Raw genomic sequence first — 25202 nt, forward strand, 5'->3', positions numbered from 1 at the left:
TTGGTTAAAGATGTTAAATATCTTCTACCCCATTATATCAACATAACTGTGCTATTTTCTGACAGTGATTAAATGTTAATGATTTTTAAAAATTTTTAATTTGATTAAAAAATAAATTTTTAAAATTCCTCCTTTGGAGGAAGAAGGTCTGGTTATTTTAGGAAAGATCATAAATTAGTAGGGGAAGGTATAAATGAATTATAATTTATATACTCATAGCACTCCATGGTTTCCAAATCATAGACTCATAAATATGAAATTGAATGGTAAATTAAAGGAAATCCAGGCCAAATGTCCTTATTTGTAAGGATGAGAATGGAAAATAATGGTCCAGAGAGATTAAATTATAACTCCCCCAAAATCATACAGATGATAGTAAGTACCTGAGACAGGATTTGAATTGAGGTCTCTGAGTACAAATCCAATACTCTTTTGTACTCTATTGTCTGAAATTCAGAGAGTTTAACAACTACAAAGAGCAGAGTCAGGATTAAAATTTCACATTTCTTATTATTGTTCATTCTAATTTCAGTCCTATCTAATTCTTCATGATTCCATTTGCAATTTTCTTGGCAAAGATTCTGGAGAGGACAAGAATTCTATTCCAAAGCACAAGCATTTACTGGAATAGAATGGAAGAAGTTTGAACCAGGACATTTATCCTTCATTGCCATAAATTTAGGGTACACGCTCCCACAAACATACACACTATGAGTAGGGAGGGTGAGTAAGAACAAAGAGTACAAGAGGAATATGGTAGACAAACAACTCACATGGGGAGAAATTCTTAAATAAGAGATAATTATAAAAGATAAAATCAAATCATTGTGATTACACTAAATTGAAAAGCTTTTGCAAACACAAAATTAATGCATCTAGGTTTAGTGGTCAACTGTGAAAAAAAACTGCATCAAATAGGATTTTGACATATAGCTTTATAAATAACAGAAATTTATAAAATTAAAAACCATTCCCCAAAAGATAGGTGGTCAAAGAACATGAACAAATGGTTCTCTAAAGAAGAATTACCTTCTTTTAACAACTATATAAAATGCTCTCTGTCAATAATAAGAGGAATGCAAATCATAAACAATACTAAGATTCCTTTCATATTTCCAAAATTTGCAAAGATGACAAAGGACAGGAATTGGAGAAATTGCAGAAAGAGGAATACTAATGTATTATTGGTAGAGCTGTGAGTTGGTACATTCTAGAAAACAGTTTGGAGTTATGCTAATAAGTGACTAAAATCTCCCTATATTTTGATTTTACCACTATGTACATATTCCAAAGAAACCATTGACAAAAAGCAAAACTTCATATATACCAAAATATTTATAGTCACACTTTCTGTGGTATCAAAGAACTAGAAACTAAATAGATGCTCATCAGTTGAGGATGCCTACATAAATTATAGTGCATGAAAATTATAAAAAAGTCTCCACACAAATAAAGTCAGACTTAAATAATTGGAAAAATATTAAGTGCTCTTGGATCGGCCGAGTGAACATAATAAAGATGACAATACTTCCTAAACTAATCTATTTATTTAGTGCTATACCAATCAGACTTCCAAGAAAATATTTTAATGATCTAGAAAAAATAACAACAAAATTCATATGGAACAATAAAAAGTCGAGAATCTCAAGGGAATTAATGAAAAAAAAATCAAATGAAGGTAGCCTAGCTGTACCTGATCTAAAATTATATTATAAAGCAGCAGTCACCAAAACCATTTGGTATTGGCTAAGAAATAGATTAGTGGATCAGTGGAAAAGGTTAGGTTCACAAGACAGAATAGTCAACTATAGCAATCTAGTGTTTGACAAACCCAAAGCCCCTAACTTCTGGGAAAAGAATTCATTATTTGATAAAAACTGCTGGGATAATTGGAAATTAGTATGGCAGAAATTAGGCATGGACCCACACCTAACACCATATACCAAGATAAGATCAAAATGGGTCCATGACCTAGGCATAAAGAACGAGATTATAAATAAATTAGAGGAACATAGAATAGTTTATCTCTCAGACTTGTGGAAGAGAAAGAAATTTGTGACCAAAGATGAACTAGAGACCATTACTGATCACAAAATAGAAAATTTTGATTACATCAAATTAAAAAGCCTTTGTACAAACAAAACTAATGCAAACAAGATTAGAAGGGAAGCAACAAACTGGGAAAACATCTTCACAGTTAAAGGTTCTGATAAAGGCCTCATTTCTAAAATATATAGAGAACTGACTCAAATTTATAAGAAATCAAGCCATTCTCCAATTGATAAATGGTTAAAGGATATGAACAGACAATTTTCAGAGGATGAAATTGAAACTATTACCACTCATATGAAAGAGTGTTCCAAATCATTATTGATCAGAGAAATGCAAATTAAGACAACTCTGAGATACCACTACACACCTGTCAGATTGGCTAAGATGACAGGAAAAAATAATGATGAATGTTGGAGGGGATGCGGGAAAACTGGGACACTAATGCATTGTTGGTGGAGTTGTGAACGAATCCAACCATTCTGGAGAGCAATCTGGAATTATGCCCAAAAAATTATCAAATTGTGCATACCCTTTGATCCAGCAGTGTTTCTATTGGGCTTATATCCCAAAGAAATACTAAAGAAGGGAAAGGGACCTGTATGTGCCAAAATGTTTGTAGCAGCCCTATTTGTAGTGGCTAGAAACTGGAAAATGAATGGATGCCCATCAATTGGAGAATGGCTGGGTAAATTGTGGTATATGAATGTTATGGAATATTATTGTTCTGTAAGAAATGACCAGCAGGATGAATACAGAGAGGGCTGGCGAGACTTACATGAACTGAGGCTAAGTGAAATCAGCAGAACCAGGAGATCATTATACACTTCGACAACGATATTGTATGAGGACATATTTTGATGGAAGTGGATTTCTTTGACAAAGAGACCTAACTAAGTTTCAATTGATAAATGACGGACATAAGCAGCTACACCCAAAGAACGAACACTGGGAAACAAATGTGAACTATCTGCATTTTAGTTTTTCTTCCCGGGTTATTTATACCTTCTGAATCCAATTCTCCCTATGCAACAAGAGAACTGTTCGGTTCTGCAAACATATATTGTATCTAGGATATACTGCAACATATCCAACATATAAAGGACTGCTTGCCATCTAGGGAAGGGGGTGGAGGGAGGGAGGGGAAAAAAAATCGGAAAAGAAACGAGTGCAAGGAATAATGTTGTCATTATAAAGTAATCATTAAATAAAAAATAAAATAAAAATAAATAAATAAATAAATCAATTATAGTGCATGAATGGAATGAAATATTACTATGCTATAAGAAACAACATTATACACAAAAGCATGGAAAGATTTGTATGAATAGATGCAGAGTGAAGTAAACAAAGGGAAAGCAAAATTTACAATGACCATGACAATGTAAATTAAAAAACAATCACAAGACAACTGAAATGGAAGGTTACAAAATTATAATGACTAATTGTCGATGAATCAAGTCCAACTCTTTGTGATATCATTTTGTGATCGTGCAAAGATATTAAAATGATTTACCCTTTTCTTTTTCACTTCATTTTACATATGATGAACTAAGGCAAATAGGGCTAGTGACTGTGCCCAGAGTCACCCAACTAGTAAATGTCTGAGGCCAGTTGAGTCTTCCTAACTTCATGTCTAGCCAAATATCTCACTGTACTATCTAACTTCCTTTGGTTCTAAAAAAGAGATATGAAAAAAGTCTTCTTCCTGACCCATTTCTTGCAGAGGTGGTATAAAACATTGCATTATAACATAAGATTTTTCTTTGATGTGTTGATTAGTTTGCTGAATTTTTTGTTTCCTTAAAAAGAAAATTCTTGCTTGTAAGGAATGGCACTCTAGGTAAGAGATGGAGAAAAGGATACAGGGGTAAATGTAGGTTATGTAAAAACAAAAGATATTAATTAAAATCTATTTTTAAAACCTCATTTCTTGATTCAAAATCAGGATTATTTCCATTACATTACTATTACAATGTTATATTGAAAAGGTGTTCTTTATTCTCCCCACCCCACCCCCATTGAAGTTATGCTGCTAGGATTGAATTACATATTGATCATTAAATAGGAGAATTGTCCTTTTTAGGAAAGATGTGTTATGCTGGACTATGGATTAAGAAAATCATCAATTGGCTACCCTCCCCCCCCAAGGCTTATTCCTCCTGTGAAGCCCATCTTTTTATAAATAAGATCATAAATTTTAGGGCTAGAAGACATTTTAAAAGCCATCTAACCTAACCCCTTCCTTTAAAAAAAAAAAAAGTTTTATTTTTTAGAGGTTAAATGTCTTGCCTAAATTTTTTTTATGCCTTTTGTTTTGACATCGCAATCATTCCTAAACATGTCACTCCTCCTTCCTCTACTACTCATTAAATCTCCTCTTGTATGGGTTTTACAATAAGAAAATTTAAGCAGAGAAACCCTGTTTCATTGTGTTCATTTGACATCACAAATAGCACTCTACATACTCTGTCACCCACTTCAGCAACAAAAGGAGGAAACTATATATTTCTTCATCTTTTGTTTCTACTCTTTGTTTTAGTGGCACAATGGCAGCACAAATTAGTAGACAGTAGGTGGCTTCAGAGTCAGAAAAATCTCGTCTGAAGTTCCTGCTTTGATCCCAACTGACACTACACATATCATTTAATGACTCAGTGACATCATGCTTTATGCCTAGAAGTTGCAAAATAGTTGTTCTGCCTTAATAAAAGGGATTTTGTCAATATGAAAGCAGAGATCTAGACTCTCCCCCCAAAAAAGTGATAGTCTTTTTTCTTGACAAGAGATTTTTAGATACTTTGAATTGGAGGATAAATGTTATATTCTAAATTAGTGCACTCTTATCTCATGCCTTTGATCATATTTTTGTTCCTGTTTAAATTTTCTTTACACTCACATAGTTGTAGAACTCGGATACTGTTTTTTTTCATTCTATTTTATCTTATCTAACTCACTTTATGCAAGAATTCTTATATTGTGTTGTATTCTTCATATACATCATTCCTCATATTATAGTAATATTACGTTTAGCATAATTTATTCAGTAATTCTCCAATTGTTGGTTTTTCTTAACTATTATAAATAATGATACTATAAATTTTTATGTACCAATTAAATTGTCAGCATGTTTTAAAAAAGGAAAAGATACATTTTTAGAGAAAGCTACTCCTTTTAGAGAAGATTATAAGGGCACTGTTGGTAAAACTTTGAATTAACCCAAATATTTTGGAAAACAAATGGAATTGTGCAAGGAAAGTTACAACACTGTTCATACCCTTTAACCCATTGATCCCACTAATGAATCTTTATTCCCAAAGAAGTTATTGACAGCAAGAAAAGACTTATTTTATGAAAATATTCATAATAGCAGTATTTGTCAGAAGTATTTGTCAGAGAAAGAAAGGAAAGGAAAGCAGAGGAAAGGGAAAAGGGGAAAGAAAAAAAAAAAACTTTTGCTCTTAGACTAGGGGACTTTCACATACTGATGTTCCTTAAAACTCTTCAGTCCCCCATGGCCTGTTTATTCACTCCATCTCAAACTACACATAGAAATGGTCACACCATTATCCATAACTGTTCCATATCCTTAATCAAAAATTCTACCTTTCCTCTATCTCTGGGGTTTCTAACTTTTTTGTGTTATGAACACCATTGACAATCTGATGAAAACAATGGGCCTTTTCTCAGAATAATATTTTTAAATGTATAAAATAAAATATGTAGGATTATAAAGGAAGCCAATTATATTGAAATAAAGATATAACTTTTCCCCATTGTGGGTCTGTAGATCAAAGATCATTTACTGACTTTATATTTATTCTGTTTGTAATTATAGTGACACACATCATCTCCTACTCTCTCTCCCATTAAAATGTTAGACCCTTGTAAGTTATGAGATTATTTCATTATTTGTATTTATAGCCCCCAAACCTAGCACAGCGCCTGACATATAGCAAAGACTTTAGAAATGCTTGTTTATGAAATGATTGTTCTTTCCAGGGCCTTGACTAAATTTCCCTTAGTAAAAAGTTAGGTGACTTATAGAGGCACACTTATTCTCACCACCTCAGTAAGGAGTTTTTTAAAGGTCAAAGCAAAAGACTAGGAAATAGGAGACCCAGATTCTAGACATGGTTTTGTCTGACTATGTGAATTCAGACAATTATTCCCCCTCCATTTTCTCCTGTAGTAAATAGAAGCAATAATTCCAAGGGCTATTTGGAAGATCCAGTGATATAATAGTTATGAAGAGACTTGAGAAGTCAAAAGTACATGAAGATCAATTTGCCATTTAACTTAAAGGCAAATTTGCAAAACCTACACCAAGGCAGTTTGTTGTTCACCTGATACCAGGATATTTTAAATGTATAGAAACACATTTAAAAAGAGAAGGAGAAAAGGAAAAAAGTGGACTTCTCTAAATCCAATTGAATCTCCAACACAAAAACCTAAATTTAGTAACAAGATCAACTAGTCAGTGTGCTACAGTAGAAACAACACAGAATTCAAGAGTCAAGACTTGAAGAGAAACTCCAGCCTTGGTGTTTACTACTCATGTGATCAGTGGCAAGTTCCTCAGTTTCTCCAAATATCAGTTTCCTCATCTGTTAAATGAAGATATTTGTGTCCTCGCTCCTACCAAGTTTGCTGTGAAGAAAACACTTGTAAATAATAAATGCTACTACAGTAGTAGTAGTACTGGTAGTAATAGTAATAGTGATGGTGGTAGTAGTGATAGTAGTGGTAGTAGTGGTGATACCAGTAATAGTGATGGTGGTGGTAGTAATAGTAGTAATGGTAGTAGTAATGGTAGTGGTGATAATGGAGATGGTGGTCATAGTACTAGTAGTGGTAGTAGTAGTGGTAGTGGTGATAATGGTGATGGTGGTGATAGTAATAGTAGTAGTGGTAGTACTAGTAATGATGGTGGTGGTGGTAGCAATAGTAGTAGTGGTAGCAATAGTGGTGATAGTAGTAGTGGTAGTACTAGTAATGGTGGTGGGTAGTGGTAGTAATAGTAATAGTGGTAGCAATAGTGGTGGTAGTAGTAGTAATGGTGGTGGTGGTAGCAATAGTGGTGGTAGTAGTAGTAGTGATAGTACTAGTAATGGTGGTGGTGGTGGTGGTGGTAGTAATAGTAGTAGTGGTAGCAATAATGGTGGTAGTAGTAGTAATGGTGGTGGTAGTGGTAGTAATAGTAGTGGTGGTAGCAATAATGGTGGTAGTAGTAGTAGTGATAGTACTAGTAATGGTGGTGGTGGTGGTGGGAGTAATAATAGTAGTGGTAGCAGTAGTGGTGGTAGTAGTAGTGGTAGTACTAGTAATGGGGCTAGTGGTGATAGTAATAGTAGTAGTGGTAGCAATAGTGGTGGGTAGTAATAGTGGTAGTACTAGTAATGGTGGTGGGAGTAATAATAGTAGTGGTAGCAGTAGTGGTGGTAATAGTAGTAGTAGTACTAGTAATGGGGCTAGTGGTGATAGTAATAGTAGTAGTGGTAGCAATAGTGGTGGGTAGTAATAGTGGTAGTACTAGTAATGGTGGTGGGAGTAATAATAGTAGTGGTAGCAGTAGTGGTGGTAGTAGTAGTGTTAGTACTAGTAATGGTAGTGGTGGTGGTAGTGGTGTAGTGGTAGTAGTAGTAGTAATGGTAGTAGTAATCGTGGTAATGGTGGTAGTAATGGTAATGGTGGTGGTAGTTGTGGTAGTAGTAGTGGTATACATTATTATAGTCCTGCAAGGTTTGCAAAAGTACAGCTAGGTGACACAATAGATGGAACACAAGGCCTGGACTCAGAAGACTCATCTCCCTAGGTTCAAATTCACCCTCAGGCACTTCCTAGCTGTGTGACCTTGGACAAGTCACTTAGCCCAGTTTGTCTCAGTTTCCTCCTCTGTAAAATGACCTGGAGAAAGAAATGGTGAACCAGCCCAGTATTTCTGCCAAGAAAACCCGCCATGGGGTGAGGAAGAGTCAGACGTGACTGAAACAGTTGAATGCCAACAAGCATCAGGGTTTGGGGAGCACTTTGCCTAAATTGCTGCACTGACCACAGCCTCCTTAGCTCGTGTATTGCCTTCCTCACTTTCCAGCGGAGGTGAATGAGGGTCAGGTCAGGACTTTTCTATCATGATCCAGAAATCTTATCATGGTGAAATGAGGGCTCCAGCTTGGAATTCACAACCCCAAAGTGCCTTTGTACTGCTGGGCTCCTCTCTTTGTCTCTCCCTCTAAGTCTCATCCTGCAGCATCACTCCCCTCACTCTCCCTACCCCATTTTCAGCTTCTTTCTGTACGCTGGCTTCCCTCATTAGAATGCTAACTTTCTTTCTGTTTGTATTTGTTTTTCTGTGACTTAGGCCATGCCTGGCATACAGTAAGCTAATAAATGCTTGTGGACAGACTGATAGAAAATTTAAGTGGCTTGCATCGAGTCACACAATTGAGGCTGGATTCAATGGAGGGCTTTATGACTTCCACTCCAATATTCTGTCTACCATATCATCCTGCCTAAAAATACTGGCTCTGATTTTTTACAAAAAGATACCTAAAACATAGGATAATTTATCTCTCAGACTTGTGGAGGAGAAAGAAATTTGTGACCAAAGATGAACTAGAGACCATTACTGATCACAAAATAGAAAATTTTGATTATATCAAATTAAAAAGTCTTTGTACAAACAAAGCTAATGCAAACAAGATTAGTAGGGAAGCAACAAACTGGGAAAACATCTTCACAGTTAAAGGTTCTGATAAAGGCCTCATTTCCAAAATATATAGAGAACTGACCCTAATTTATAAGAAATCAAGCCATTCTCCAATTGATAAATGGTCAAAGGATATGAACAGACAATTTTCAGAGGATGAAATTGAAACTATTACCACTCATATGAAAGAGTGTTCCAAATCATTATTGATCAGAGAAATGCAAATTAAGACAACTCTGAGATACCACTACACACCTGTCAGATTGGCTAAGATGACAGGAAAAAATAATGATGAATGTTGGAGGGGATGCGGGAAAACTGGGACACTAATGCATTGTTGGTGGAGTTGTGAACAAATCCAACCATTCTGGAGAGCAATCTGGAATTATGCCCAAAAAATTATCAAATTGTGCATACCCTTTGATCCAGCAGTGTTTCTATTGGGCTTATATCCCAAAGAAATACTAAAGAAGGGAAAGGGACCTGTATGTGCCAAAATGTTTGTAGCAGCCCTATTTGTAGTGGCTAGAAACTGGAAAATGAATGGATGCCCATCAATTGGAGAATGGCTGGGTAAATTGTGGTATATGAATGTTATGGAATATTATTGTTCTGTAAGAAATGACCAGCAGAATGAATACAGAGAGGACTGGTGAGACTTACATGAACTGATGCTAAGTGAAATCAGCAGAACCAGGAGATCATTATACACTTAGACAACGATATTGTATGAGGATATATTCTGATGGAAGTAGATTTCTTTGACAAAGAGACCTAACTGAGTTTCAATTGATAAATGATGGACAGAAGCAGCTACACCCAAAGAAAGAACACTGGGAAACGAATATGAACTATTTGCATTTTTGATTTTCTTCCCGGGTTATTTTTACCTTATGAATCCAATTCTCCCTGTGCAACAAGAGAACTGTTTGGTTCTGCAAACATATATTGTATCTAGGATATACTGCAACATATCTAACATGTAAAGGACTGCTTGCCATCTAGGGAAGGGGGTGGAGGGAGGGAGGGGAAAAATCGGAACAGAAGCGAGTGCAAGGGATAATGTTGTAAAAAAAAAATTACCCTGGCATGGATTCTGTCAATATAAAGTTATTATTAAATAAAATAAAAAATTAAAAAAATTTTTTAAAAAGATATCTTCACAGAGGTATCTTCACAGAGCTGGTTTATGAGGGGGAAAAGTAAAATAAGATGAAATTTTGAAGGAGTTAACTTTAGATCATTGATTCATTAGTCAATAAGCATTTAGCAAGCATATTTTATTTGCCAGACACTATGCTAAGTGCTGGGGACATCCCAAAAAAAAGGGTAAAGACAGACCCTGCCCTCAGAAAGCATACAGTCCAATAGAAGAGACCACATGCAAATCAAGGACTTTGTGTCATGGTGGCAAGACTGACCCAGAAGACTCGGGTGTGGTGAGGGATACCATGCAGGTATTTAGATCTGTGTGAAGAGAAATGGTGCACTGGAACATTTCACTTACCTCCCCTAGAATAGCCGATAATAGACAGCTCTTTCCACTTCCTGTGTTTCCACAAATTCCTAAAATCTTCCCCTGCAAGACAAATGAAAACAGATGAGTGTTGAATGATGCTCTCCATAGCCCCCAAACTACTACAACCCAAAACCTTTTCCGTGTGCCTACATTTTGTCAGTACAGCCACAGCATCAAGAAGAGGGAACAATTGTCCTCCCATCATTTCTCCAACCCCCTCAGTAAGTTTTAAAATCCTTTCAGAAAAATTTTGAAGGATGGCAATATCATGGTATCATAGACCCAGAGCTGGAAGGGGACTCAGAAGCTACCTGGTCTAACCAGTCATTTTATAGATGAGGATCCCGAGGCCTGGGAATGTTACAATAAAGCTGAAGATGTATTTTACACTAGAATCCACAAAGCCAGTGGCGCCTGTATACTTTGGGACTTCTTGGGTCCGTGATGCACACAGACTGTGTTTCTCATAGCTGTGAGATTCCCCCAAAGGGTGATTGGTGCATTGAAATCACATTAGTAGGGATCTTTACATATGGATCAACAATCCAATTCTAATTGAGTTTGATACCACTGATCTAGTCTGCTTTATTTGAAGCATATATGAAGAAACTAAAGTTTAGGGAGGATCAGTGACCTGTTCAATAGGACCTCTCTGTCCCAAGGCTCACTCTATCCCATCGTCTTTAGTAGACTGCTTATTCTGTCATCCCTCCTCTCCCAATGATCTTTCATTAGTTGCTAACTGATCCAATCATTATGTGGAGCAAGTTGAGACTATGCCCAAAGCTCTATAAAGCCTTATAGTCATACTATTTGATCCATAAATACCACTATTAGGTCTGTATCCCAAAAGAGATTAAAAAGCAAAAAGGAAAATGACCTATATAGAGTAAAATATTGATGGCAGCTCTTTTATAGTGGCAAAGAATTGGAAATTAAGAGGATTTCCATCAATTGGGGAATGGTTGAACAAGCTGTAGTGTATGATTGTAAAAAATAATATTGTGGTACAAGAAATGATGAGCAGGATCCTTAGAAAAACCTGGAAAGACTTATACAAACTGATGCAAATTGAAATGAGTAGAACCAGAATAGTATTGTACAGAGTAAGAGTAATATTGTAAGATGATTGATCAACTGTGAATAACTTAGCTATTTTCAGCAATACAGTGATTCAAGACAACTCTGAAGGACTTATGATGAGAAATGCTATCAATCTCCATATAAAGAACTGATAGAGTCTTATCACAGATTAAAGCATAATTTTTTACTTTACTTTTTGGGGGGTTTTTAGTCTATATTTTCTTTTAGAATATGACTAATATAGAAAAAGGTTTTGCATGACTACACATATATATCCTACATAAAATTGTTTGCCTCCTCAGTGAGAGGAAGTGGGAAAGGAGGAAGAGAATTTCTAACTCAAAATTTTAAAAATGAATGATAAAAATTGTTTTTACATGTAACTGGGGGAAAATAAAATACTAAATAAATAATTCAATAATTTTCCATTGCTCCCTCTCTACTGATTCTTTCACTGTTGCCTACAAACATGCCTATATCTCTCTCCTTCTTCAAAAAATCCTCATTTGATCCATCCATCCCTCTTAGCTGTCTTCTTCTATTTTACCTCCCTTTTATGGCTACAAAAGGTGAGAAAGCTATGTACAATAGATACCTTCACTGCCTTTTCTTTAACTCTCTTCTTAACTCTTTGCAATCTGATTCCATGCTCATTCAACCCAAATTGTTCTGTTCAAAGTTCTAGGTATCTCTTAATTGCTAAATTTAATGACCTTTTCTCACTTCTCATATATTGCATAATCATTGACACTATGTCATCCTCTTCTCCTTGATATTGTTTTTTTTTTTTCCTCTAGATTTTCATTATATTGCTCTTTCCGGGTTCTCTTCTAACCCATCTGACTTCTCCTTCTCTGTCTCCTTTGCTGGATCTTCATCTGTGCCATCCACTAACAGTTGGGATCCCCCAATGCTCTGGCCCAGGCCCTTTTCTCTTCCCTCTTAATACTATTTCAATTGGGAATCTCATCAGTTCCCATGGTTTTAATGATTACCTTTATACAAATGATTTTCAGATCTACTTGTACAGATCTACTTGTACAACTCTGTTGGCCTCTAGTCTTGCATCTTTGCCTTTTAGACACCTTGAAATGGATTCCCACAGATACCTTAAACTTAACATGTCCAAATTGAGTTCATTAACATCCTCTGCAGCCTTCACCTCTTCCTAACTCCTCTATTTCTGTTGAGGATACTACCATACTCACAAGCTAGTGCCATCCTGGACTTCATGCTCTCACCCTCCAACAGCCAACCAGCCATTGATCCTGTCATCTACATCATTGGTGACATCTCCTGTATACATCCCTCAGACATTGCTCCCACTCTGGGGCAGCTTTTTATTACCTTCCACCCAAGCTGTTTATAATAGACTCTTGGTTGGTTTTTCTGCCTTTATTTAGTTAATAAATAGCTCCTCTTTCCTCCTCCTCTCTCCAACTCTTCCTCCACTCATAGTGGATCTTCCTCAAATGCAGGTCTGACCATGTTGCCTCCTCCCCCCCTCCCCACCAGCCCTTCTTATATAAAATCCAACAGTTTCCTATTAAATCTGGAATCAAATATAAAGCCCCATGTTTGGTCTTTAAAGCTCTTCATATCCTCCTCCTTTCTACCTTCCTGCCTTACTCTTCCATGTGCTCTCAATCCAGTGACACTGACCATCTTGCTCTTCCTCAAATACAGTACTTCATCTCCAAACTCTTGGCTTTTTCACTGGCTGTCCCCAATGCCTGGAATTCCTTTTCCCTCATCTCTCCTAGCTTCCTTGACTTTCTTCAGGGATTTTTAGGTAATAGAACTACACTAAAAGGGCCCGATAATGGGGGAAGAGAATCCTCCTGGAGCCGCCAAAAGCACTCTCAATGTCACTCTATGTGATGCCATTACTCCATCTACTTTGCCTTTGTGCAAGGTAGGGCCTGGGCAGAAACTGTGCTTTTTGGTGTATCATAAGACTTATAACTGCAAAGATATTAATGAAGGATTCTACAGATGAGGCAAGTGGAGTACCACTACAACTTTGTGAGAGTGGGGCTCAAACCAAGATCTTCTGTACTCAATGCTCCTTTTCGGCCTCTTCTCTATACTCCATGTACCTAAGTCCCAATTCTAAACTCTGCAAGTATGCATTTATTAAACACCTACTACGTACTGGGCACTGTGCTAAGCACTTTTACAAGTATTATTTCACTTAACTGTCAATTCTGGGAGGTAGATGCTATTATCCCTATTCTAGTTTTACTACTAAGTTGCTGTGTTAACTTAGATCAGTTCCTTCATACTTCTCACTTCAGTCTTATCCTGAATAATTAGAGAGGTTGGTCTAGAATCTCAATAATTTCTAGTCTCTTCCTGCCCTGTGACCTCGGATTCTTAGATGGCATTTATTTTGTTCTGTGGGCAATGTGTGACATTACCTTTGGTACCACAATGTTTATATTGTGCAACACTGGACCCAGGCTGGTCTTTCTCTCTCCAAGTTGGCTGAGCCTCTGATTCTTCACTTGAGATGACACCATGACAGGTTTGTCAGCACAGTCCCCCTTTCCATTCATCTCCATAGCTCCATTGCAGATCCCACTATCATTCCATTCCCAAGACAAGGTGGCATTGTCAAAAACCAATGCAGCAGAGCCTTTCAGTTCCTGGACATAAAATGCAGGGCATTCCTTCAGGAAAAATTTCTAGAAAGAAAATACAAAGAAAAATTCATTTTAGAATCGCCAGAAATCTCACTAAATACAGCTTCAGTGAACTTTAAAAACTCACCAATTAAGACAAATTAGAGAAATGGTCACTCTCACTGAGTGGCAGTCCAGATGATAGAATCATTTCATTATTTTCAAATATAGATAGGAGCAACACTCTTAGGCTAAATAATTGCAGAAAAGGTGCTGGCTGACCTAAAATCTTAGAGGGAATTCCCTCTACCAAAATTCATGATACAAATGAATTCAACAAATTTATTCCCTATACCTATCAAAGATGTATATAGCTATGGATATAGAGATACATTCCTATATTATATATGGAAAGAGATAAAGAGACACCTAAATAGAGATATTATATTGTTGTATCCAGTTTGATAATTACATAAGAATAATTTGTAATTAGTACCCGTTTTGCCATGTGAATGAATACTGTTACTAGTTTTCCAAGTGATTAAAAGTTAATTTTTAAAATCTTAACTATTCTCTTATTCTATTCAATATTGAGTAAATGTTTTTTTCTATAAATAATGCTGATTAAATTTTGACATAGATCAAAATCATAGCATTTTAATACTGGAAGAAACCTCAGATTTCTAAGCCTGATATTGAGGTCTAGAAAAGGACAGTGATTTCCTCACTGTTACACAGTCAACAATCACACTGGAATTAGAATCCAAGTCTCCACTAGCATCTTATATCAACTCATTTCTTTTTGAAAAATCACTGTAATGTCCTCATGGAGTCAAAATTCATGTGATTTGGCTTTTTTTTTTTTTTTTTATCAGTGGAAAGACTAAGAAATGTTTGTTTTGGTACCATTCTATATAGACTACCTTTCCTGAACAATGCAAAGAATTAAAATTGGGTAGACTGCACATGTTAAGGGAAGAGTACACCGAAAAGATGTTCTTGATGGTAAAGTCACTGCCAAATGATATGCCAAACTAACAATAAAAAGTTTACCTTCAATCTCTGTGCAGCTGACTCTGAATTCGTAAATCCTTTGGTAGAAAAAGGTACAAAGAAAACAGACAGCCTCAGTGTATTCAAGGTTGCCACAGCAGTAAATGCCTCAAGAAGAAAAAAGAAAAGAGAAAATGTTCATTATTTTAGGGCTTCTTATTATGAAGGCATAAAAAATAGCCTTGCAGGTCTACATTACTATGTTGGGTTACTTCACAGTGTTGGGATGGTGATACTGCCATTGGGATAACTATAATTTCTTTCATTTTTGCAGATCTGCAGATATGGTAGGGTAACTAGGACTTTGTTCCAGGATATTGAAATTTAGATTAGCATGACACTACTTTTATTCATTTAACAGGATAGTTAGTAAGAAAAATTAGTTAAAATAAAAAGCTACCAAATTTTATGCTTCCCTCTGGGTGAGATGTTCTCTGAATTGTGCTTATCCCACTTCTTCTCCCAATGGTGGGCCAATCTGGTGAAGCCTTAGAATATTAGGGAGTCTGTGGAATTGGGAGAAAGGATAGAGGAGGAAAGGAAATGTTCCACATCCTCAGTCTTTCTGTGGTGCTGGCCTTGGACATCAGAAATATTACTGCTCTTTAGTCTGCTCTAAAACTTTATTCTCATCATTTTTCCTTTGCCTCAAATGCCTTCCTCCCTCTTCTCTGCCTTTTCAAATCCCAATGTTCAAAGCCAACTCAAGGACCACCTTGTACAATAAGTCTTCCATGATCAAATTCAATCCACCTAAGAATTAAAGAATGTTAGAGCTGGAAGGGATCATAGTAATTATCAAATTCAACCTCTACTTTTCTAGTTTTATTCCGATCTCTTACATCACTTATACTCCAAAACATATAATCTAACCTTTGGTTATATGGTATGTATTATATAATGTAATATGTAATAATATATAATTATGTTATGATAATTACATGATCGATTATATAACATATAGGGTGTTCCCTGATTAGCTAGGAAGATGTATGTCTAATTTATACAACTAGTCAGCCCATCAAGGGAAGAGATTCTACCTTATAATTCTTTTGAATCTCCCATTGCAATGAGCACATAGTAAGTAAATGAACAAGACACCCTTATTGATGTTTGCTTGTTTGACTTCTTAGTGTTAATTTTGGCTTTTGACCCCCTTTTGGTAAAATGAGCTCAGCCATTGTAAATTCATATCTTGTTCAGCCCTTGCCAAGACTATATTATTTATCCACTCTTCTATTATTTATTTTGGGAATACCTCATTTGGCTATCAGAGAAGATTTTTCTTACTTGTTTCCATGCCTTCATTTCCCTCAATAAGAAGGTTCTCCATTCTATCAATAAGTCCTTACATTTTAACTGCCTTCAGGCATCTGATTACATCACACTCTAATCATAGGGCCAAAATGAGGAGGAAAGGCTAGATGGGCCACACTGGTTTTAAATAGGAGTTTCTATATATCTCCTGGCTGGCCCATGAACAAGACAATCTCCCAGCTCCAGGCATTTTCTTTGGTTGTGCCCCATGCTTGGAACACCTTCCATCCTCTACTCTGATTGATGGCCTCCCTGCCCTCCTTTAAGACCTACTAAAATCTCAGCTTCTTAATCCCTTTTAATTGCGGTACCTTCCGATTATCTCTAATTTTTCCTGTTGATAGCTTGCTTTGTATATGCTGTTTGCATATTTATCTCTCCCATTGAGATTGTCTGATTCAGAGCTAAGTGATTTTTGCCCCTTTGTTATGGCTTTTATCAGATCAGTCTGAGCCCTTGAAGCAGAAGTCTTGACATTGTCATAATCATGTCCCTCTTTTTATCTTTCACAACAACTTTCCATAATCAAGGTAGGTAAACTAAGTAAGTTTTGTTATTGCAATAGTAAATCTATTAATTAATAAATTAATACTAAAACATCTGATTTACTCTAATAGGATGCAAGTATGAAAGATCTGTTTTTAATTTGAATTTGCCAATAACTCCATATCCTAAGCAACTAAGAAAAATGAATTTCTTATACTTGCTTTGCTAATAGTTATATATTCATGTATAAGATTAGGTTCTTTAAGTATCTTTCAGCATTATATGAAGATAATATATATCCTCAGAAGAGGGGAATAGAATAATAATGTAAACATTTTTAAATGTAATGAAATAGTAAACTTTGAGAAAGCAACAGACTATTTGAAGTCTAAGAACTAGAATATAAATATATGTGTATATTTATATATTCTAGTTCTTAGAATATAAATATACACATATATTTATATTCTAGTTCTTAGACTTCTAATGTATGTATGTATGTATACATGATTGGCCTTCAGATGTTTCTCATAGGATATACCTGAGTGTATTTTAGTAACAAAGTCTCAAAACTGAGTTAAGGATTTTACATATAAAATTGCATTAATAATTATAAATCATTTTTCTCATTTTGAAGTTTCATAATATTAAGAGATAGAAGGGTATATTTTGCAAGTCAGGCTCTCATGTATCTTTTTTAAAGATTCTTCCTTTAGCCTGCTGATGGCATTAACCATATCAGATAAAAGGCATAGGTATAAATAGAAAGAGCAAGTGGTATATTAAACTGAAATTCTCTGAAGTTTCAGGTGAATTATGGATCTCTAATTTGATGCTCTTCTTATAATAGAACTAGCTCCATAAGGTTTGAGTTGGTTTTCACTACATGAATAAGTTACTTGGAAACCAAATTTAGGAAATTGTATTAAATTGTATCGAGTCTTGTTACTGGCAGATTTTAGCAGAATTTATAAATCTATATAAATGTCTTGGAATCAGAGAAGTGGATCTGTTGGAAGGAGGTTCCTCCAAAGCTGCCCTGAGAACAAGGTCTAAAACAGAATTTCCAAAGGAAGATTTTTCCAAGGATCAGACAACTAGGACATATGACACATAGGAATCAAGATGAAATGTTCTGATTAAATAGATATTGGGAGTGAGTTATTTAATGTTATTTAACATTGATAATCATTATTGTATCACTTTGGCTTTTTTGTTTCACAGCATTGATGTTTGTCTGGAAGAGTGGTATTCCCTAATTTTTTTTAATTTATTTTTCTTCCTGCAACTTTTGTCTAGATGAAAGCCTGTTTTTCTGTTTTTATTAATCTCACATGATCAAAACCTGATTTATGGCATAATAATGTTAATTATTTGACATTCCTCAGATAGAAGCCAAAGGGAAATTTGAAGTTCCCCCAAATCATTTAGTTATTCCCTAGTTAATTGTATAAGAAGTTTTCCCTGACTCTGATTACCTTGGTGATATATAAATCTTCCCTCTCAATCAGTCCTTTGTGAGTCCTATAAGTAGTTTAATTTATAATCTGACTTAGTTTATCTATAGAGTCTGTTGAACAAGGTTTGTTTCTTAATTAAGTTTGTTCAGCTTTTATGACACTGAAACATGGGATTATAATTTTTGTGATATTTCTGGCCACACTACACTCGTTTCTTGATTGTAAGTTTAAGTTTCCTGAGACTTATTCAAATTTATACCTTGATTATGAGACATCAGGAAAAGTTTATCATCAATCTGGCCCCTACTCTTTCTTAAATGAATTAACTCAAGCTTTAGACATTAGTTTAAGTTGTTTTAATGAACTCCCTTTGATAACACAGCTTTTTGCTTCTCTAATTATGCTTTCACTATTATGAGAATATCAGGCTTAGAAAAGTCCAAAAAGGAGAAATTCCAAGGAAAAATAATTTATCATATTGTTTGTAAAAATCATGAATTTAAATCCAACTTGATATGATCTGTATTCAGAAAGTCTCCTGACCCCAGTAACTTTCTGGGAATGCTGCAGATGGTTATAAGGTATCTTGAGTTCTTCCAGGTCCTGGATCTACCCCAAACATTTTTGTTTGAGATCCCTACATCCGGGATTTGTTTAGGGTCCATAACTCCCAGCTTCTTAAACTGTGAGGCTTGACCCCAAGTAGGTGTCATAACCAAATGTGGAAGTTGTGAAATTATGATTTATTATTGGTAAATGTTTGATTTGTATACCTATTTTACATACTTAGCTATTTGGGGTCTCATAAAAAATTTTGAGGCAAAAGAACGTTCACAAGTAAAATAAGTTTAAGAAGCTCTGCTTATATCTCTATCAAATGATTTATTTGTGTGTGTCACTTGGGCAAGAAGCTTGATCAAAATCCTGCGTGATATAAACCTACCAGAAGCTGGAGGAAGGAAACTATACTTCTTTCCAGCTTACTCTCTTCTTCCAAATGACTTAATAAATTTCTTTCTAAAACTCAGATTTTGGGGTCTATTCTCATGAGCCATAGCAGATGCCTCTGCAAAGACCCTGAAGCAGTAAAGGGAACAGAAGTCTGGCTAGAGCATAGAATGTCAAGTGAAAGTAATGAGCAATTAATTTGGAAGTATAGTTTGAAACCAAATTATGAGGATCTTAGGAAGAAACAGAGTTTTTAGTTTATCACAGGGACTATAAAGGAATCATGATTGGAGGGTGACAGAATTGGATCTATACTTTAGTAGTATATATTTGGTAGCCAAGTGGAGGATGAATTGGAAAAGGGATGGATCAAAAAGCAGCGAGATGCAATGTCAAAAGTGGATAGAGGCTGGAAAAGCTAGGTTCCAGTCTGACTCTCACACATAGCTACAAAGGCAAATTAATTCATTTCCCATCAGCTGCATTCTTTGAATTGGATTCCATCATGATTGTGGCTCCCAGGAAATCCCATCATCCCCAGGGAGATCTCATCTAGTGAGGTTGTATCAGTTTTGATGTTTACATCTAATTTCTACCCTTCTTAACCTTTCTGATTAGAGAGCTGCAGGACAGAGCAAAATAATGCTCGCAAAAATTCTTTTTAAAGAGAGATTTCCAAAATAGTCAGTTCTTCATTTCTTCATTCCTTGATTTAGACTCCATTGTACTACCTTCTGCCCAAACCTTCATTCAGTTTCCTTTTGTACTTGTCTTCCCCCATTAGATTATAAACTTCTTAGGGGCAAGGGCTATCTTTTTTTCTTATTTGTAATCCTAATGCTTAGCACAGTGCTTAGCACATGTTAGGCATTTATGTTTATTCAATGAATGACTGACTTAACTTTCAATGCATTTTGAATTACAGATAGCTTGCTGATATCCATCATTGGCAAATTTTTCCAGTACCAACGAAAATACAATTTTGAATCCCTTTACTTCTATATATACATAAACACACATACTCATATACAAATTTCATATATACATTCAGTACAAAAAAACCCTAAAAGTTTGAATAAAGGCAATATGGCTGTGAAATCTCAGAGGGCAAAAATTAGAGAAGAAACATAAGGAAATTCAATTTCTTACTGACGAATAAGGAGAGAAAAGAAATATATTAAGAACACTTACTACTGATGTAGTGAGTTCTAGCTTTAAACCTGTGTGGGCAAGAAACATCACAACAGTAGCCACAGTTGGTGCAATGAACAAAACAGAAGTATTGAGGCTCTGAAGAAATCCACATTTTTCCGATAATTTCTGCTCCTTGCTTCTTAAAGCTTAAATACACACACACAAAAAAAAAAAAAAAAAAAAAAGACAAATGTGTAATAATCCCAACAGTATTCCAGGTAGAAGTCAATAATTCTGAAGGATCTAACATTGAAGCAAATTGACATTATAAGGCTCTATATGAAAACATGCCCTTTTCATACCTTTAATGATGGCTGAAAACGGTTTTTCCCAAGAGTACATTTTAATCAGCTTAATGCAGGTGAGAATTTCAGTTGTGATTCGGATTCTCTTATCACTGACCTCAGCAGTCTTATGTTGTAACCTCACAATAATCTTGGTCAAAACTGCCTGTAGTTGGGATCGAATGATATTGTTCAGAAATCACTAACAAGAGAATATTTTAAAGCAAGGTTGAGAATTTTGTCCTACACATAGAGATAGTCAAAGATATTCCTAGACAGAAATTCTAGAACTTGATTTAGAAACCTCATCTGACTGACATCCTTTTTAGAGTCTTGAGGTACGGTGTGTGTTCTGGTATCCTTAAGGATAGGAATAATTCTTTGTAGATCACTTTGTGCATATCTGTTAAATTTTTTTGTTTTTTTCCCAGTTAATTGGAAAAAGTACTTGGGATGATTTAGCTTAATTGATTCTCACAACAGGCTTTCTACAGATACTGTTTTTCACTGCTCTTTTTGTTGTTTTTCAAAATCCTTTATCCTTCTCTATAACATTTTGCAAATGAGTCTATATTTTTAATTGGTTTTGTCCTGGGCTATTCTTGGTAACAAGACCAAGTGATTGCTGGTGAGGTAGTTCCTAGGGTCTTTTGAGATCCTGATGGTAGCAACTGTTTATATCAATTAAATTTCCATTGGAAATTTTAACATCAGAATCAATGTCTTTTCCTTTATCTATTCCTTTCCTCCCTTTTTTTCAGTACCATCAGCTTGATTAAATAGGTTGTAAAGAATTTAATAAACATGCATGCAGTATCTTTTCTTTTCTCTTTGAATTTATTATTTACTTTGCTATAATGATGAGATCACACGTCAATGCATGATTTGAAAATGACTAATATCATCAATCACACATTTCCTACCTGTTAAAATGTAGTGAATTTTATCTTTTCAGATATAATACTAGCTTCAATCACATCTTCTGTGGGGATATTATTATTATTCACAAGATTTTAGCATCTTGAAGAATGACAAAATAACTTACTTTCTAAGAAATCATTGGTAAGTATACAAGTTCTAATTTTTATTTATAAACTGTGTATGAGCAGATAGGGAGTATTCATTATTTGTAAAGAGATTGAATTTTAATCATTTGTAAAGCAATTGATTTTTAACTGACATTTGTGAAGACTTTTCCTGTTATGACTGAAGACTGAAAACACCTTATTCTCCAAGAAGATGAAGTTTAACTTTTAATTTTTTGAATACATTTTATATTTTATGATTAAATAAGGTTTCTTGAATGACTTCAGCTGCCATCTAATAAAGCTCAATGATGGGATTGTTTCAGAAGTAAGAAGAAATAAAGAGTAGAAGTTATTATGCTAGGGGACCACAGACTTATCTTCTTATCGATAAATTATTACAAATAATTATTTATCTTTGTGTTCTTTTTGTTAACCTATTAAGTTACATAGTCAATGTCTGACATTTATTTAAACCTAGACAATTAGGAGTTTTTATATATAAAGATATGTGAATAATTGCTAATCAAAAAAGAAGTTCATAGGATTTAGAGCTGTCAAAAACTTTAGACGCCATCTGGTCCAACTTCTTCATTTTACAGATGAGGAAATGAAAAACTTTAAGAGAGGTTAAGTGACTTGCCCAGTCACTGGGCTAATGAGCATCTGAAGCATAATTTAAACCCAAATCTTCTTGCTTCCAATTATGGTACCCTATCTACTGTATCAAAATTTCTCCAAATAATTAAAAGAGTAAAATTTAATAAACTTGAATAGGGAACTCAGAGATAACATTCTTTATTAAGAATGAAGTTACAATATTAATAATTAATAAAGAAATATGCAAACATATCTCCTGGGTTATCTGAAGATGAATGAATATTGCAGTGAGTCAAGTAGAACTGAGGAATTATCATTCCATGTAGGCTACAACTGAGTCTGGTCAAATTTAAAATGCTGTTATTCTTACTTTACATAGAACTTCATAGTTACAAAATATTTCTCACCTCTTTTTTGTTTTCATCTTTATAACAATCCTGTGAGGTAGCAAAGATAATTAATGCTATCCCCATATTATAGAAGTGGCAGTGCAGGTATTTGAAGCCAAGTTTTCTAACTCTAAGTATCATGCTCACTGTTTCTCATGAACAGAATTCAAATTAGCAAGTACTTATTAAGTGCCTACTCTTTACAAGGTACCAAGTCAAATTTTGTTGGATAAAACTAAATTTAAACTATACTGGGAAAATAGTAGTCAAGAAAGATTTTTCTCAAAAATGTGTCAGGGTCCCAAGACTCCAAGAGCTACCCTAGTGAGACAGTCCAATGTGAAGTGATTTTTTAAAAAGTACATTACCTGCAGGGGAAAAATCAGGAGGTAGCAGACAATTCCTAGGAATGCTGTGGGACCAAGAGTGACGTAAGTGGAAGCAGAAGCAGCAACTATTGTTGCTAATGTGATGGTAATCAGAGGACCAAAGCAAGCCCCTTCAAATAGGTGATTGATGTCACTGGTAAAAAAGCTAATGGTCTGCAACATAAGAATACAAAATATATGGGAATCTGTGAGTGTACCAAGCAAAGGGAGCAGTTCTCTGTTTTGGAGACAGAAGGATCTTCTTAAATGTTCTAGAGATGAAGAAGAAATAAGATTCTTTTTGCCCCATGTTCTTTTTTCTTCAATTCCAGCATAAACCTAGAAGGAATACTCATATTTCCCTACAGAGGAAAGGAGTGAGCAAAAAATAGAATCTAGAAAAAGAAGACTTTTTATAATTCATTCTCTAGCTCAAAGACCTATAGTGTCTACTATTAAAACTACTCATTGGATAAAAATCTCCCTCAGAATTTTCAGGTTAGCAGCTGGCTTCCTCCTCCTCTCTAATATCCACTAACCCAAAACTTATCCCCACCACTGCTACTCTAATCAAGTTAATTCATCTCAGATGTCTCTTATTCTTCTGATGCCCTCCTCCATGACTTCAAAAATGCCTATTTCAAGTATTCCCTTTGCCTTTTCCTCTTTTCTTAGTCTAACTAATCTTCAATGTCCTGATCAATCCAATCCATAATGATTTTCCCTTTATTTTATATTCCTTAGCTATTACATATATGGTCTCTATTAAAAGCATCAATTAGCTTTGTTGCTCATATGTTTACCTGGGATGATTCTCAACTTGTTTCACTTATGTAATACTTGTTTTGTTTGTTGTCATTTTTATATGGTAATAGATATTGATGTGTATATGTGTGTATTTTAAATTTGTGTTGCTATGCTTTCTTATTTCCAGTCTTATATTTATTTGAATTGAAATTATGTGATTTCGGGTAAAATTCTGAGAAGATGGCAGAGTAGGTCAGAAAATTCCAAGCTCTCCAGATTTCCTTCCCCCACCCTAAACAAAACAAAATTGTGTCAGGATGAATATAAACTGGTGAAAAACAAATATGACTCGGAGTAGAATAAGAGTCCTCCTCAAACAGTCCAAGAAAACCCAAAGAAAGACCCTAGGATCAAAGATTAACCAGTATGAAGTATAAACACTTCAAATGAGAGAGACTGAGAAAAAGTAAATAATAAAAATAAAAATAAAAACAAACCAAGAAAAACAAGAAGATTATGAAAAGAAAGTCAACCAATTAGAAAAGGAGATTCAGAGTTTTAAAGAAGAAAATGATTCTCTGAAAATTAGATTAAGCAAAGGGAAGCCAGTGAAACTATAAGAGGCCAAGAGATAACAAATAAAATGTAAAGAATGAAAAAATAAAAGAAAATGTGAAACATAAAAAAAACAACAGATCTGGAGAACAGATTAAGAAGAGAAAATATAAGAATAACTGGACTACCTGAAAGCTGTGACCAAAAAAAGGAAGCAGGACACAATAATGCTAGAAATAATTGAAGAAAAATGTCCTGAATTGATAGACCAAGAGAGGAAAGTAGAAATAGAAAAAATTCGACCACCACTCTAAACACATTCTACAAGGAAAACACATAGAAACATTATTGCTAAATTTTGAAATCCCCAGATCAAAGAGAAAATTTTACAAGAAACAAACAAAACAAAACAATTCAAACATGCTGGAGCTACAATTAAAATTGTATAGGATTTACAATTAGCTCCACTAAAAGACCTGGAAGATCTTGGAATATTATTTAGAATCAATCCTGGTCCTGGAATATTATTTATCATCAATCAAAAGAACTAGACCTGTGACCAAAATATTATATCCAGCAAAAGTAAGTATAATATTAACCCCTCCCCAATGGACTTTCAGTGAACTCCCAGATTTTCAGGATTTTGTTTCAATCAAACCTGAACTCAATAGAAAATTTAACATAAAGGAACCAACATCAAATGCTCATTTCAAAGAACTCTGTAAAGACAAACTGTTTATATTTTATACTTGGAAATGTAAACCATATATCTTAGACTGACATCAATAATTA

The 25202-nt window shown here is 34.9% G+C and overlaps 1 protein-coding gene across 3 annotated transcripts in view; it reads right to left on the bottom strand.

The window, feature by feature from the left end:
* The window catches only part of ABCC11 (ATP binding cassette subfamily C member 11), an 83571-nt gene that overhangs the window by 39437 nt on the left and 18932 nt on the right, over positions 1-25202 (bottom strand). For all 3 annotated transcript variants that reach the window (XM_051979799.1, XM_051979800.1, XM_051979801.1), the window contains 6 exons: positions 23109-23282; positions 20745-20892; positions 20440-20588; positions 15038-15145; positions 13781-14047; positions 10266-10337 (listed from right to left, as the gene is read on the bottom strand). In XM_051979799.1, the coding sequence (XP_051835759.1) occupies positions 10266-10337; positions 13781-14047; positions 15038-15145; positions 20440-20588; positions 20745-20892; positions 23109-23282 (918 nt within the window). The remainder of the gene's footprint in view (positions 1-10265; positions 10338-13780; positions 14048-15037; positions 15146-20439; positions 20589-20744; positions 20893-23108; positions 23283-25202) is intronic.

Source organism: Antechinus flavipes, chromosome 2 (genome assembly GCF_016432865.1).
Source record: "Antechinus flavipes isolate AdamAnt ecotype Samford, QLD, Australia chromosome 2, AdamAnt_v2, whole genome shotgun sequence".
Lineage (NCBI taxonomy): Eukaryota > Metazoa > Chordata > Mammalia > Dasyuromorphia > Dasyuridae > Antechinus > Antechinus flavipes.